Source organism: Papio anubis, chromosome 8, assembly GCF_008728515.1.
Source record: "Papio anubis isolate 15944 chromosome 8, Panubis1.0, whole genome shotgun sequence".
Classification (NCBI taxonomy): Eukaryota; Metazoa; Chordata; class Mammalia; order Primates; family Cercopithecidae; genus Papio; species Papio anubis.
The window spans coordinates 107,629,191-107,645,038 of NC_044983.1; the positions used below are offsets into that span (position 1 = coordinate 107,629,191).

Below are 15,848 nucleotides of genomic sequence, written 5' to 3' on the forward strand. Positions count from 1 at the left end.
TTGTTATAAAAATAACTACTTTCCTTGTAAGCATGGTAAATTCAGTGTGCTGGGAGGTGATTGAAATGACTCCTATTTTATAAGAGTGATAATGTGAAATGTAGTGTTCTTACATTATGCATACAAGTATAATACAAATTATAATTATTTCAGATCCATGTAATTTGATATTTAAGACCTATCTCTATCTTAGCTACTTTCAAATTTCCTTTCTGGTAGATACTTTAGCAAATATTTATTGTGCTTACTGTTCTAGGTACTTATGGATACGCCAATGAACAACCCAATTCCCTGTTCTTAAGGAACTCAGATACAAAAGCATTACATAAAGTCCTTCAATAATTAGGGCAGAGATGTAATAAAATTTTAGGTTATTTCGATTAAAAATTTCAGCTTTTAGAAATACACTTTACTATGTAAAATATCATCATAATTTTAATATTTAATTTTAACAGAATATATACATATAAGACATGAAATAATAGCTAAAATGTACTGAGTAATTACAAATGATGTACATCATGGAATATACCTTACATACGTTTTATAATAAAAAGTTCAATACAACTTATCTGAAAGTTAGTATAATTAACTCCATTATGCACGTGAGCAAATGGAGAGCAAGGCCGAGGCCACGTTAGATAGAATAGGAAGAATCAACATTTGAGCCTAGCTCTACTTATGCCGAAACCCTTCACTCAAAAGAGATAAAAATTTTGCTCAAGGTTATGCAGCAGTTCTGTTTGAGAGATAGGTCTAATATAACATGATTATCAAAGTATTTATATTCTCATGACAATAGAACAAAATGAAGGAATGTCATATTAGTCTATCACTATAAAGTAAAAGAAAATTTTACATAATACATTATATGAATAATACAAAATATATTTTCAATATATTCCTTTTAATATAAAAGCAAAGATAAATCTTTGCTGTCCAGCTGGACTTGTTTATTTGCCATGCCTTGCTTAATTAATTGTGTATTAACTTAAGACTAATTCAATCCTGTTTCATGGTTAGGATTTTCAAAAGTCTCAGAGAGACATCATTCTCCCTATGTCCCCCATTCTCCAGAGAGTTGCATTGCTCTAAAAATCTTCCTAATTGAAGCTTACCTTGGCTTAAGTTTTTTGTTTTTTTGTTTTTTTCTTTCTAAAGCAGAATACAGAAAATAGACTCAGTTAAATATTTCTAATAGCTGATTTGGAGTTATATAAACTTTCACTTTTTATTATTTCTCTTACCTTGGTATACAATATGAAACCCTTGTTTGTTTTGTGAATAGTCACTGTGAAAATACAAGCTGGTTTCATGGGTGGTACTGAATAAGGAAGATGGTATTTGAGGACCACTAAGCCGGCCAATAACAGTACTAGTTTCTGAGGATCCACTTCGTACTTCCAAATAATCATGTATGGTTTCTGTAGAAAAATTTACAAACTGGAGATGTACACCTGAAGAAGAAAACAAACATAATGCTACTTTATTTGTTTTACCAAATTAAACATAAATATATACACACACAATCACATCAAGTTACTTAGATATGTTTGCATTTAAGTCAAGAGGCATAATCTCAAGATCTGAGTCATGGATTTGCTGTCTGCCTAGGACAGCTAATTTTGCTAAGGTTCAAAGTAAAAGAATACTGCTCTCACATGTCCATTATTAGTTAAAAGGAAAAATCTTTCATTTCACTATAATGTCACTGTATGGAAAATGATCCAAAAAGGTGGCTTTCTTATTCTTTAATACCCTTTAAATTACATAAACTAATTTTTAGAGGAAAAGGTCACTTTTGGCCTAATTTGTGTTATGTAAAAGGTCAATCTAAGGTTGAAAATAATTGCAAATTTGTAATATACTAACATAGATTTTGCAATTGCATTAGAAGTTATTGATTCATAGGAGAGAAATTAACTTCTCAGAAATATAACTTGTATATAATTTAAAGGGTGCTCTTTATGCAAGCTTTTATATAATAACTTCAGTAAAATCTGGTGACCATTGTTATATGTGGTCATATTGCAATGTAATCTCAATATCTTTATAAGCATAACTAAAATATGAGACAGTGAAATGTCTCTGGGATAAAAAAATCTTAAAGTATGTTTGCGGCCGGGCGCGGTGGCTCAAGCCTGTAATCCCAGCACTTTGGGAGGCCGAGACGGGCGGATCACGAGGTCAGGAGATCGAGACCATCCTGGCTAACACGGTGAAACCCCGTCTCTACTAAAAATACAAAAAAACTAGCCGGGCGAGGTGGCGGGCGCCTGTAGTCCCAGCTACTCGGGAGGCTGAGGCAGGAGAATGGCGTGAACCCGGGAGGCGGAGCTTGCAGTGAGCTGAGATCTGGCCACTGCACTCCAGCCTGGGTGACAGAGCAAGACTCCGTCTCAAAAAAAAAAAAAAAAGTATGTTTGCTTAATTAATTTAACACTCAATTTTAGTAAATTTGATGTTTTTCTTACTATTACCACTCTCCAAATTATTTATAATAAAATCTGATATGCAGTGAATGTTTTAAGTTATTTATATTTGCTGTGCATTATATATATTAACTGCCGTAAGTGATTTATATATGCTAACTTATTTAATTCTCACCATTTCATGAGAATGAGGAAAGTGAGTCACAGAGAAGTAAAACACATGTAAAGTTTACACAATGACCCAGTAGGCTTGAACTGCAAACCGAGGCATTCAGACTCTTAGGCTTATGATATTAATAATTACACTGGGGCTCCCAGTAAATGCACATCCTGTTACTAAACGATTTTTTAAAGAGTCCCTTGGACAAATAAGTTTTGGAAATACTTAAAACAGGGTTTAAAATATTAAACAACTTTCTATAAAATTAGATTAACTTCTTAGAACTTTGAGCATGCTACCTTAATATGTGAAGACCCAAGATGTGCACTTTTTGTTTTTATTTTTAACTGAGCACTTTTATTACACAGCATCTTTCTAAAAATTGTTTCATACATTCTTGAACAAATGTTTCTTTACCACTTGAAATGTATTTTTTATTTAAAAAAATTCATATATCATTTAAATACATTGGACCTAATATTTGATTTAATCAAAACTCAAAGAAAACGGTGTGCTTATTAAAATGTAATCAAATATGAAAGTCTTATGTTTTCATTTATAGAGATATATATTCAAGTTTTAATAAAGTTGATTTTCAAAAACAAAAATTAGCCAGAAATTGAAGATAATGTTATAATGAGACTATTGAAACTATTTTTAATAATTTGTTTTAAAATAATTCATTTAGCTATATAAGCTACATTGACTAGTGAAAGACATGTGGAAGAGCCATGCTGGTTCAATCTGTTGTTCATTTACATCAGTATTCTATCAATGGACATAGAAGTTCACTATAACTTTGAACTTAGAGTTTCCACATTTTAGCCAAAATGATCCTAAAAAGGATTTCTAAATAGAAAGTCCTCCAGCAACCTTCTCTCAATAACCCCCTGCTCTCCCAAAACCTCAAGTCAGTCACACAGTATTCAGACATGCTTAATTTTTTTTTAGTTTTCTCACCTGCATTTTTCTACTTGTCACCTTGTTTACCTAGAATTCCTTTTTCTGTTTTTTTCATTTCATTTAATCATTTATTTATTTTTTAGAGACAGGGTGGCCCAGGCTGCTCAGTGGCATGATCATAGCTCACTGTAAACTCAAACTCTGGGACTCAAGCAGTCATTCTGCCTCAGCCTTCTGATTAGGTGGGACATATAGGTGGGCTCCACCATGTGTGGCTAATTTTTTTTTTTTTTTTTTTTTGAGACAGAGTCTTGCTCTATCATGCAGGCTGGAGTGCAGTGGCAAGATCTTGGCTCACTGCAACCTCTGCCTCCCGGGTTCAAGCAATTCTCCTGCCTCAGCCTCTCGAGTAGCTGCAACTACAGGCGCTTGCCACCATGCCTGGCTAACTTTTCATATTTTTAGTAGAGACGAGGTTTCACCGTGTTAGCCAGGATGGTCTCAATCTCCTGTGATCTGCCCGCATCAGCCTCCCAAAGTGCTGGGATTACAGGCGTGAGGCACCGTGCCTGGCCTGTTTACTTATCTTTAAAGCTAATGTTCAAGCATCACTCCCTCTGTCAAGACTTTACTGCATTTCCTGTACTAGACTGATGTCCATTCTAAGTACAATCCTGTGCTCCTTAGTTATACTGTATAAAAATAATACATTTTACTGTCTCTTCATTATGACTGTAACTTATTTAAAGAAAAATGCAGTCTGCATTGGCATACATTTTATCTCCAGCACTTAGCAGTATCTAGAGTATAATATACACTCAGTAAATATTTGTCAAAACTGAGTTATCTGTTAACTTACATAAAACATTTAAATATGTTTTTATACTCTGAGGTTGCAGATGCTTACTGGGTAGTGAGATACCTAAGTTCAGTCCTCAATAACTGACATAGTACAGAATTTCCTAATTACTCTAAAACCACCTGGTTTGTGCTTCAATGAGTATCTATTCATCCTAGTCTCTGTGATTTAATGAACATGTGTACCCTCAATCAAGCACTTCTTTTAGTGCATTTATAAACCCATAGGATCTGCAAAAGCTGTAAGAGAGTATATTAGTGATGTAAGGGTAAGAATTTATTAAATATGATATATGATGTAATATATCTAAAATATTGGGAATTATTACATTAAAATTAGGAAGGTATTATAGTGATTTGTATTTAAACCTAATATTTTAAAATTTGTACTACTTTTTAAAAATAAAATCTGATTTACTTATAAAGAAAATGGGCTGAATCCAATAGATTACTAGAATATAATAACTGTACTACTTGATTACAGCAATAAGAAAAGAGTTACAAAAACAATGTACATAAAATTTAGGTTGAATTTATCATTATGACACATACCTAATTCAGAGTATATCCATACATAACATAGTGACTGAAAAATAGTATAAGTTTGTCTATCTATCTCAATCTATACATCTCGATATGTAATTATAAAATGCCCTTGTACACTGTTGGTGGGAATATATATTAGTACAGACATTATAGGAAACAATATGGAGGTTTCTCAAAAAAATTAGAAATAGAACTACCATATGCTCCAACAATCCTACCACTGGGTATATGTGCAAAAGAATTGAAGTCAGAATCTTGAAGAGATATCTTCAGTCTTGTGTTTTTGCAGCATTATTCACAATGGACAAGATATGGAGTCAACCTAAGTGTCCATCATCTGATGAATGGATAAAGAAAATATAGTATATATACACAGTGAAACACTATTCAACCATTAAAAAAAAACAAGGGAATTCTGTCATGTACAACAATATGGATGAATCTGGAGGGCATTATGTTAAGCACAGAAAGACATATCACATGATCTCATTTACATGTGGAATCTGAAAAAACTGAACTCAGAAGTAGAAAGTAGAATAGTAGTTACCAGGGTGTAAGAGAGAGGGATTAAGAAAATGTTGGTTAAAGGGTACAAAATTTCAGTTACACAAAAGAAGCAAATTCATTGTACAACATGGTAACTATAGTTATTAACAACATATTGCACTCTTGAAAATTGCCAAGAGGGTTTTAAGTATTCTCACCCCCCCAAAAATTCAAGGTAATGTGTTAATTAACTTGATTTAGTTCTTCCAAAATGTATACATATTTCAAAACATCATGTTGTACATGATATTTATGTACCATTTTTATTTGTTAATTAAAAAAATAAATAGAGTAAAAAATAGAAAATGCCCATATACCTTCAATTTTCCAAGTACTCCATGTGAAATGTATTTGACTTAAGCAACAATTATTTAAATTTCACTCTTCAATTTACATAGCTGTATGTATTCCTAAACTAAACTGAAATTTGTGAAGATTGTATAAAGTCTTATTCAACATTGACATTTATTTTAAGGCTACATTAATAAATATTGAAAGCTCTTTCATGTGTTTTTAATACACATACCAAAACCTATGGGTAGTTTTATTGTCCATGTGCAATCTAAACTGCTGGGATAGTTTCCAGGAAACCCAGGACTGAGGATCACACCACTGAAGTCTGACATAGCACCACCACACTGAGCTGCAAAATAACAGAAATCCAAAGTAAACCAGAGTAGAGGAATAATTTACTGTCCTAAAAAACATATTAAAATCATTTCACATTTTCAAGGCTCTGAGTTAAAACTGTTTGATATAACTTTGAATATTGTCAATGTTCATTCACTATACACTAGTAATTAAATATAATCAACAACAGATTTTCTAAAACAGCGTAAGAAGACATCATCCTTCCTTCCTCAGAAATAAATGCAAAGTAAATCAATTATTGCATAAAAGTAACAGATCATGCACAGTGAATGTAAACGAACAAAGACATGTCCTTTGCCACAGTGGGTACTTTATTTCTCTTTCTCAAGTAGTCCTAGAAATGTTTTGAATCATCCCAAAGATGATATAATTTAGAGTAAAATCAAGTCAACCACTTCAGCTCTAAGTACTGTATTCAAGAGGAAATCATTTTCACAACCTTCCCTCCTTTTCCTCTTTTTGTGAGAAGGCTCAATAAAGAATTTTAAGCAAAATGTTAGTTTCCATTCATATTTGAGAATTTCACATTACACATTAGATATGGCCTTATTTTATCCTAAAAGAACCAAGACAAAAAAAATAGAGAAGTAAAAATACGTAAAAAGATGCACACAAATTTGAGAATTTAGGGAGTTCGTAAGTGTGCTTGTTTTGGAATCCCTATGATACAGGTTTACTATCAATAAGGTAAGCAAAAGCTATAAGACCAGAAATTTACTCAAGGTTTTAAATATAGTTAGATAGAACTCTTGAGCATATATTTAAGGCAATTGCATTTTAGAAACCTATTCTTCCCTCTAAAGCACATTTTTATCATATTATGTTAGATGAAGAATCGAATTTCATAACTACAAATGAAATTCAAAAGTTACCTATATAGAACACTTATTTGCAATGGCATCCTATTATTTCTTGCCAACAGTAGCAACAGGCAGATACTCAAATCTCAGGTTATATATTTTAAAGGCAAATTCAGTGGGAATTTTAACAATGTTTTATACAATATTCAATAACAAGTTTGACAACTAACTTTTGCTATGTGAACGGAACAAATTATGTGTCAAGCTGATTTTACAAGGGAGAAATATATAATCTTGGAGTCAACCTGCTTATAAACCTTTCATGAAACTTTTGATTATAATCAAGCTCTAAAGATATGCCCATACGCTTTTTCAAGCTTCTGAAATCTCGGTTAATTCACTCTTAAACCAAATCAATTTTCGACGAAGTTAGTATTTACCAGTTCATTTTCCTAAATTCAATTGTTCATACATATTCATCACAAAATCTGATAATTAATGAATTGTAAAAACAATATTTTGGTCAATTAAAATATTTTTAAAAATATTTCTGGCAATACACTTGTAGGTTTGTTTTGCTTTATTCTGAAATTTGAGTAAAAGGCAAGGACTATCTTTTATTTTCTTGCCTTCACAATTTCAAGTCTTTGAGCTGCTCATTGTCCTTCTAATTCTGTTACTTTCTATCACTTTAAATATGAGCTGGAATTCCTGTCCTCTGCATTGATGGTCCCTCCTTTCAGGGTGAAAAATACCAAAACCAAAGGAGAAAAAGAAAAGAGAATAAAGAGTAAAGAGATAACAACAACAGAAGAAAAACAATGACAAATCATTAGAGACATATGAAGAAGCATACCAAAGAATGCATCTGCCTTCAGCAATTTGTTCATGTCTATTTCCTCAGTATCTCTGCAATCTCAACACTCCTATGCCTTGAATAACAATTTTATGTGTGTCATCAGCGGCTTATGTAGACTCTTTTGTGTCCCATTACACTCTTTTTGTTAGGGACAACCATAGCTTAGTCTTCCAAAATAAAACGAACTTTTGTTTTTTCATCTTAGTTGTCTCTAATATCTAAAATCTCACATGAATTTTCCTTCTTTCAATCAAAATATCTGGGAGATGGTTTATTTTCCAGTTCACAAGGCTGTAGCCTTGTTATCTGATGACTAGTGTTTTAAGACATTCTCTAAATCAGCCTCTTGCTTTCAGCTTCTTGTTACAATATTGCTATTGTATCACTGCTATTACTTTAATACTCTATCACATGTAGTACAAGCTTATTGTTCAGAAGTTATAAAATACAAAAAAAAAAAAAGAGTAGAAAGGAATTTAAAATGTGCCAGGCACGGTGGCTCATGCCTGTAATCCCAACATATTGGTAGGCCGAGGCAGGCGGATCACCTGAGGTCAGGAGTTCAAGAGCAGCATGACCAAAATGGTGAAACCCCATCTTTACTAAGCATACAAAATTATATAATAAAACAATTTTTTAAAATTTAGTTTACAATATAAATGTAAACTTAATCAAGATGATACTTTATTTACTAAAAGAAGTGGTAATTTTAAAAAATCTATTTTATATTTTATTTCTCTTTTACTCTGTCTTATGGTACTGAGAAAATTGATTTTTTTTAATAATAATAATTGATGCAAGCAATATAACAAAATGGGAACTGTCCTGTAATACTAGAGTGGTATTTAAATTGGTACAACCTTATGGAGAAATTTGATAATATTTATGAAAGAATGTAAGCAGTTCTATTCAGAGACATAATTAATCTATTTAGGAAAAATTATAAGCAAACTATTAGAACTGTGCTCTAATTACAATATGAGATGTGTTCATAATAAACATAAAATTATGAAATACATAATGTGAAAAAATAAATATATAATTTATAATATCAAAAGACAAGAAATAAACCTTTAATGAAAAAGAAGTTAACTGCACAAATTAGACAATGCTCTGTGTCAAGAATCAAAATTCAAATTTTGTTTGTTTCAATTGTGGTTTTTGACATTTCAAATTTTATTTCAAAAACACAATATGGTATGAGAAATTCTTACACGTTAATATCAAAAAGAAAACCATTACTCTCTCTATACACACACACACACACACACACACACACACACACAGTATCCCAAGCCTTTACATTAATTTGTTCACTAAACAGTATATATTGGATGCCTATTTAAGATGAGAAACTTTTCAGGTACAAGCAATATGGTAATGGATGAAAGATCTAAACTCTCTGCTTTCATATTAGCAGAAAACATATTTATTTTACTCTTTGTGCTCTTTTATATTCTCAACTTTTATAATCAATTGGATATACACATAAACACAGACACACCACACAATATATTTACAATCACTGTTATCTGTGCATATGTAAGTATTCCAAAATGCATTACATGTATATATGTGAGGTAATTTTAAAATTGGTATATATGCATTTATAAATTATTCATAGTACGTTAAAAGCTTCCCTTAAAAAATCATCCAATTTAAAGTCTGAGTGTTTTCAATGTACTTTGCCAATTAAACACATCATCATTCTTAAACATTTTTCAGTACTCTTCGAAAAGAATTGTGTGCATTGAACGCAGATGTTGTGGAATTAATTGTGTCCCCCCAAAATTTATATTTTGAAGTCCTAACCCCTAATGTGACTGTATTTGGAGATAGGGCCTTAATGAAGATACTTAAGGTTAAATGAGGTCATAGGCAAGGATCTTAATCCAATAGGACTGGTGTCCTTTAAGAAGAGGAAGAGACACCAGGAGTGCGGGTGCACAAACCAAAGATCATGCAAGAGATACCATCTATAAGGCAACAAGAGAGGCCCTTAGAAGATACCAACCTGCTAGCACCTTGTTTTTGAACTTCTAGCTTCCAGAACTGTGAGAAAATAAATTTATAAATTTCTGTTGTTTAAACTACCTAATCTGGAGTATTCTGCTATAGCAGCCCAAACAGAGGAATATAGTACAGATACGGTCATTGCGCAGGGTTAAGTCACACAAGTCATGGACTTTTTTTTTTTTTTTTTTTTTTTTGACTTAGGCTCTTTCTCCTATTCAGAAAGAGCCATCTTCTTCCTCCATGTGTCTTAATTACACTTATTATCCAAAACTCTGTGAAAGCCTTACAAGCTGAATATGTTTGCCAATACTTTAATCAACACTAGTCTCACTTTTCTGAAATTCCATCATGTAGTTAATGATACAATTTAACACTAAATTATTTGATAATAAATTCATTTATTTTATTTCTAGTACTCCAAATGGTAATTGAATGTTTTAAAGGTAGGGATCATACCTCACATTACTTTCTCATACTCTTTAGAATCCAGTATATTAATAGTTGCACACAAATACAAAAAAATGAGGAAGAGAAAAGGAAGCATGATTAGAAATAACTTGGAAGCAGCATCGAGTTACAGCAAAAATGTGGGCCTATACTTTCAAAGTACCCAAGTTTCCTTTTAATATATTCCATACCTTGACTGGCGGTCACCACTGAAGACATTTCATGAGGTGTCATACTCCCTTTGTTAGACATTTTAGATTCCTTATCTAAATTCCGTCTCAATAGCAAGCAATCGAATATTTACTTATATTCCTGTTCAATGGATACACTGAGAAAACTCTCTAGGAATTTTTTAAAGTCTTTTCTTAATTTCTACAGCTTAAGTCATCCATTGATATTGAAGTTGAGGATAAATAAAAATAAAATTTTCAAATTAAAAAAGGAAGATGTGAAATATCTTCCTCAAAAAGTCATTTCCATAAGATCTGGTAAAAGGCAAACTATATATTTGAAAATCATGATATACAGAATGAAACTTTAAAATCTGATGAAGCTTACAAATACTTTATAGTCTTTTAACTTACCTAAACAAATTGGGATTGGATAATTCCATCTTCTTACAGGTCCTGGCATACATGTAATGTGAGAGTGACCCTACATAAACAAAATGATGTGGTTCAGTAAACATATATAAAAAGTTTAAATTTATTGTAGTGTAGTCAATTATTATTATAAAAACAAGCTTAGGTACATGGTTTTATTTTTATACACATATTTACTTTTATGGAAATCTTAGAATGATTAAAGAAAAGTGATTATATACACCTATGATAAAATGTAAAATATAACTACATGATATTGGTAGAAAAAATAATACTTCATATCATATTAGAATTGTGGTTTTAATATTTCCTATCACAGTATGTTTTACTAAGATACTGCAGTGACTATATAAGTGAAAGGGTCATATACATGGTGGTTTATAATAAATTGCTGTAATACACAAAGTGAAATAGGTTAAATAATAATTTTAAAATTGTTTCATAAAAATATTAAAACAAGTCAAAGTATATTAACTTTTCTATTGAAACATAAAGTCCTGAAAGATTTGATTGTACTTCCGAGATTTATAACTTTGTGATACAACTTTAAAGACTATAAATTACTAATTTTTAATTTTGCTTTCTCTGAAGAATTTATTTATTTGATATGTGAAATAGTGTTTGCCTTAACTTTTTATCTTAATTGGTTTATTCTTTAAGGAAATTTTTATGCTATTATAAACCTGAGAACCTCAACAAAAAAAGTAAAAAAAATCAACATAAATACATAAAATCAGAATATACATTGCAAATCCACTTTGTTAGCAAAATATACTTGTAGTAAATTTTCACTAATTTGAGAAATGTATTGCTATGGAAGTGTCATTCAGTACTTTAAGTAGCATTCCCTTTTATTTTCAAATTCTAAAAAATCCAGGAATTCAGTTGTTCACAATCCTATGTGAATAGAGACAAAAGTAAAGATTAATTTTTACTTTAAAAGTAAAGACTTTAATTTAGTTAATTAAAATCAAGAAGAAAGGACTTCCTAACTTTCCTAATTTTGACTCAAAATCAGTTTTTTTAACTTCCAAACAAAATAAATTTAGTCCATTCCAGCAATACTTCTCATGCGTACATTTTATTAACAAATTGAGCACCCTTTTGATTTAAGATGCAAACCAGGAACAATGTCATAAAACCCATGGCTTATCAATCATTGATTTGTAAAATATTCTGAAAGGGCAATGAAAATCAAAACCACAACTTTAAAATAGACTTACCTGAAGAGAATATCCTTGATCACACTGAAAGGATACCACATCTCCAACCATATATCTGTCTCCAATTTTAATTCCACTGCTAGGAGTTTGTGGTTCAGGACAGGAATCCAAACCAATTGCTAAGAATATTTAATGATAACAATTTAAGTACCTTTCAAGTGATAAATGCTTAAGTTATGCATATTAAGTTGCTAACATTGAATATCAGTGTCTTATCAAACTAGATACTACACTGAGACGTTGAGAACGTTCTGTGAACAAGATTTAACTGTAGATGCTAAGAGCAATGCACATTTGAACACAATTATAAAGTTATACTTTTTAAATTTTTACAGCACCAGTCATTAAACTAGCTGTGTGAATATACCTAAATCGTGTTTTAACTCCAGGCCTAATTGTTTTCTACTGTGAAACAAAAGTAAAAATTTCTGAAAAGAAAATTCCTACATGAAAATTAAAAAGAATTTATTATGATAATAGAATGAAATAATACTTTAAAAACATTCTTAGCAAAAACTAAAAAAATTATTTGCCATTTTATCTTCCTTGCTTAACTCTTTCTTCTTTTATTCTGAATCAGTTTTTAAATTCATGAGGTACATTTTGATGTAATTCTTATTATATTTAAATTTTTAAAAATATAGTTGTAAGTAGAAATTTTCTTTCTCTGAAGATATTATAATCAAAAAGGAGAGGCCAAGCACAGTGGCTCACGCCTGTAATCCCAGCACTTTGGGAGGCTGAGGCGGGTGGATCACTTGCGGTCAGGAGTTTGAGATCAGCCTGGCCAACATGGTGAAACCCCATCTCTACCAAAAACAGAAAAATTATCCAGGTGTGGTGGCAGGTGCCTGTAATCCTACCTACTCGGGAGGCTAAAGCAGGAGAATTGCTTGAACCCAAGAGGCGGACGTTGCAGTGAGCCAAGATCGTGTCATTGCACTCCAGCCTGGGTGACAGAGCGAGACTTCATCTCAAAAAAAAAAAAAAAAAAAAAAAAAAAAAAAAGAAAAGAAAAGAAAGAAAGGAGAAAAACGGGAAAAATTGGTGTCTCATTGAGACCTGAAAAGTATTATGTGCTACTTGAATTCAGTATTTTATTTTTCTGATAAGGAGATAAGAATGTAATTTAAAACACTTTCATTATTTTTATTAGGTAAGAACTTATTCTTTATCTAGAGTAAATGAATAAGTTCCTGGAAACACATAACCTCCCAAGATAGAGTTTTGTATCTAGAGTCAATGAATAAATCCCTGCAAACACACAACCTCCCAAGTTAGAATTAGTGAGAAATTGAAACCCTGAACAGACCACTGATTTCTAAAATTAAATCAGTAAGATAAAAACCTACCAAAAATAAAAACAAAGTCCCAGACCAGATGGATTTATGGCTGAATTCTACAAAACATACAAACAAAGCTGATACCAATTTACCAAAACTTACAAAAAATCTAGGAGAAGGGACTTTCCTAACTCATTCTACAAAGGCCACCACCATCCTAATACCAAAACACAGCAAAGACACAACAAAAAAAGAAAAATACAGGACAATATTCCTGATGAACACAGTTTCTAAAATCCTCAGCAAAATACTATCAAACCAACTCCAGTAGCATATCAAAAAGTTAATTCACCATGATCTAACAGGATTCTTCTTGGGATGCAAGGTTGTTTCAACATATGCAAATCAATACATGTGATTCACCATGTAAATAGAATTAAAAATAAAAACCATACGATCATTTCAAGAGATGCAGGAAAAGCTTTCAATAAAATCCAACATCCCTTAATGATAAAAACCCTAAAGAAACTATGCATCAAAGACACACATTTTAAAATAATAAGAGCCATATATGACAAACCCACAGCCAATATAATACTGATTGGACAAAAGCTGGGATAATTCACTTTGAGAAGAGGAACGAGAAAAGGATGTTCACTCTCACCACTTGTACTCAACATACTTCTGGAAGTCCTAGCCAGAACAATCAGGCCAGAGAAATAAATAAAAGGTATCCAACAAGGAAAACAATAAGTCAAATTTTCTCTCTTCACTGACAACATGATTTTATACTTGGAAGACCATAAAGAATCTGCCAAAAGCTGGGCGCGGTGGCTCAAGCCTGTAATCCCAGCACTTTGGGAGGCAGGGATGATCCTTGAGGTCAGTGTAATCCTGGCTATACGGTGAAATCCGTCTCTACTAAAAATACAAAAACTAGCCGAGGCAGTGGTGGGCACCTGTAGTCCCAGCTACCTACGGGAGGCTGAGGCAGGAGAATAGCATAAACCCGGGGCTGGGCGGTGAGCTGAGATCCGGCCACTGCACTCCAGCCTGATGGTAGGCGAGACTCCATCTCAAAAATTAAAAATTAAAAAGAATCTGCCAAAATGCGCCGGAACAGATATTAACTGATGAAGTGACAGGATATTTAATCAATGTACAAAAATTAGTAGCATTTATACAGACCAACAACATCCAGGCTGACAGTCAAATTAAGAATGCAATCCCATTCACAATAGCTGCAAAACAAATAAAATACGTGGCAATACATCTTATTAGGGAGGTAAAAGATCTTTACATAGAGAACTATAAAACACTTCTGAAAGAAATCACAGATGACAAAAAACAATGGGAAAACATTCCATGCTCATGAATTGGAACAATTAATATCGTTAAAATGGCCATACTTCCCAAACCAATGTACAGATTCAATGCTATTTCTATCAAACTACCAACATCATTTTTCACAGAACTGGGAAAAAAAATTATGCTAAAATTCATATGGAACTGAAACAAAGCCCAAATAGCCAAAATAATCCTAAACCAAAAAAAGAACAAAGCTAGAGTCATCACACAGCCTACTTCAAACTATACTACAAGGCTACAGTAACCAAAACAGCATGGTACTGGTACAGACACAGACAACAATGATGGATGGAGTGGAATACAGAACTAAGAAATAAAGCCACAGATCCACATCAATTTGATTTTCATCAAGGTTGACCGAAAAAAAGCCATGGGGAAAGTACTCTATTTAATAAATGGTGCTAGGATAAGTGGCTAGCCATATGCAGAAGAATGAAAATAGACACCTATCTCTCACCAAATACAAAAACTAACTCATGATGGATTAGATATTTAAATGTAAGACATCAAACTTCAGGAATCCTAGAAGAAAATCTAGAAAGTACCACTCTGGACAATGGCCTTAGCAATGAATTTATGACTACATCCTCAAAAGTAATTGCAACAAAAATAAAAATGGACAAGTAAGACCTATTCTGCACAGTGAAATAAACTGTTAGAGGAGTAACAACTAACCTACAGAATGGGAGAAAATGTTCATAAGCTATGCATCTGACAAAGCTCTAATATCCAGAACGTATAAGGAACTTAGTTTAAGTCAACAAGCAAAACACAAATTCCCCATTAAAAAGTGGGCAAAAGTCACGAATAGACACTTCTCAGAAGACATATGAATGACCAACAAACATGAACAAATGCTCAACATCAGTAATCACCAGAGAAAAGCAAATCAAAACCACAATTAGATACCATCACACACTAGTCACAATGGCTATGATGTAAAAGTCAGAAAAAAACAGATGATGGCAAGGCTGCAGAGAAAAAGGAATGCTTTTACACTGTTTGTGGAAATGTAAATTAGTTCAGCCACTACGGAAAACAGTTTGGAGATTTCTCTAAGAACTTAGAACTACCATTTAACCCAGCAATCTCATTACTCGATATAGAACCAAAGGAAAAAAAAAAAATTCTACCAAAAGACACATGCACTTGTA

General features: G+C 32.2%; 1 protein-coding gene across 6 annotated transcripts in view; it reads right to left on the reverse strand.

Moving 5' to 3' along the window:
* The window catches only part of CSMD3 (CUB and Sushi multiple domains 3), a 1,287,556-nt gene that overhangs the window by 111,722 nt on the left and 1,159,986 nt on the right, over positions 1-15,848 (reverse strand). For all 6 annotated transcript variants that reach the window (XM_021942876.2, XM_031650139.1, XM_031650136.1 and 3 more), the window contains 4 exons: positions 12,044-12,162; positions 10,803-10,872; positions 5,972-6,088; positions 1,248-1,457 (listed from right to left, as the gene is read on the reverse strand). In XM_021942876.2, coding sequence (XP_021798568.2) covers positions 1,248-1,457; positions 5,972-6,088; positions 10,803-10,872; positions 12,044-12,162 — 516 coding nt within the window. The remainder of the gene's footprint in view (positions 1-1,247; positions 1,458-5,971; positions 6,089-10,802; positions 10,873-12,043; positions 12,163-15,848) is intronic.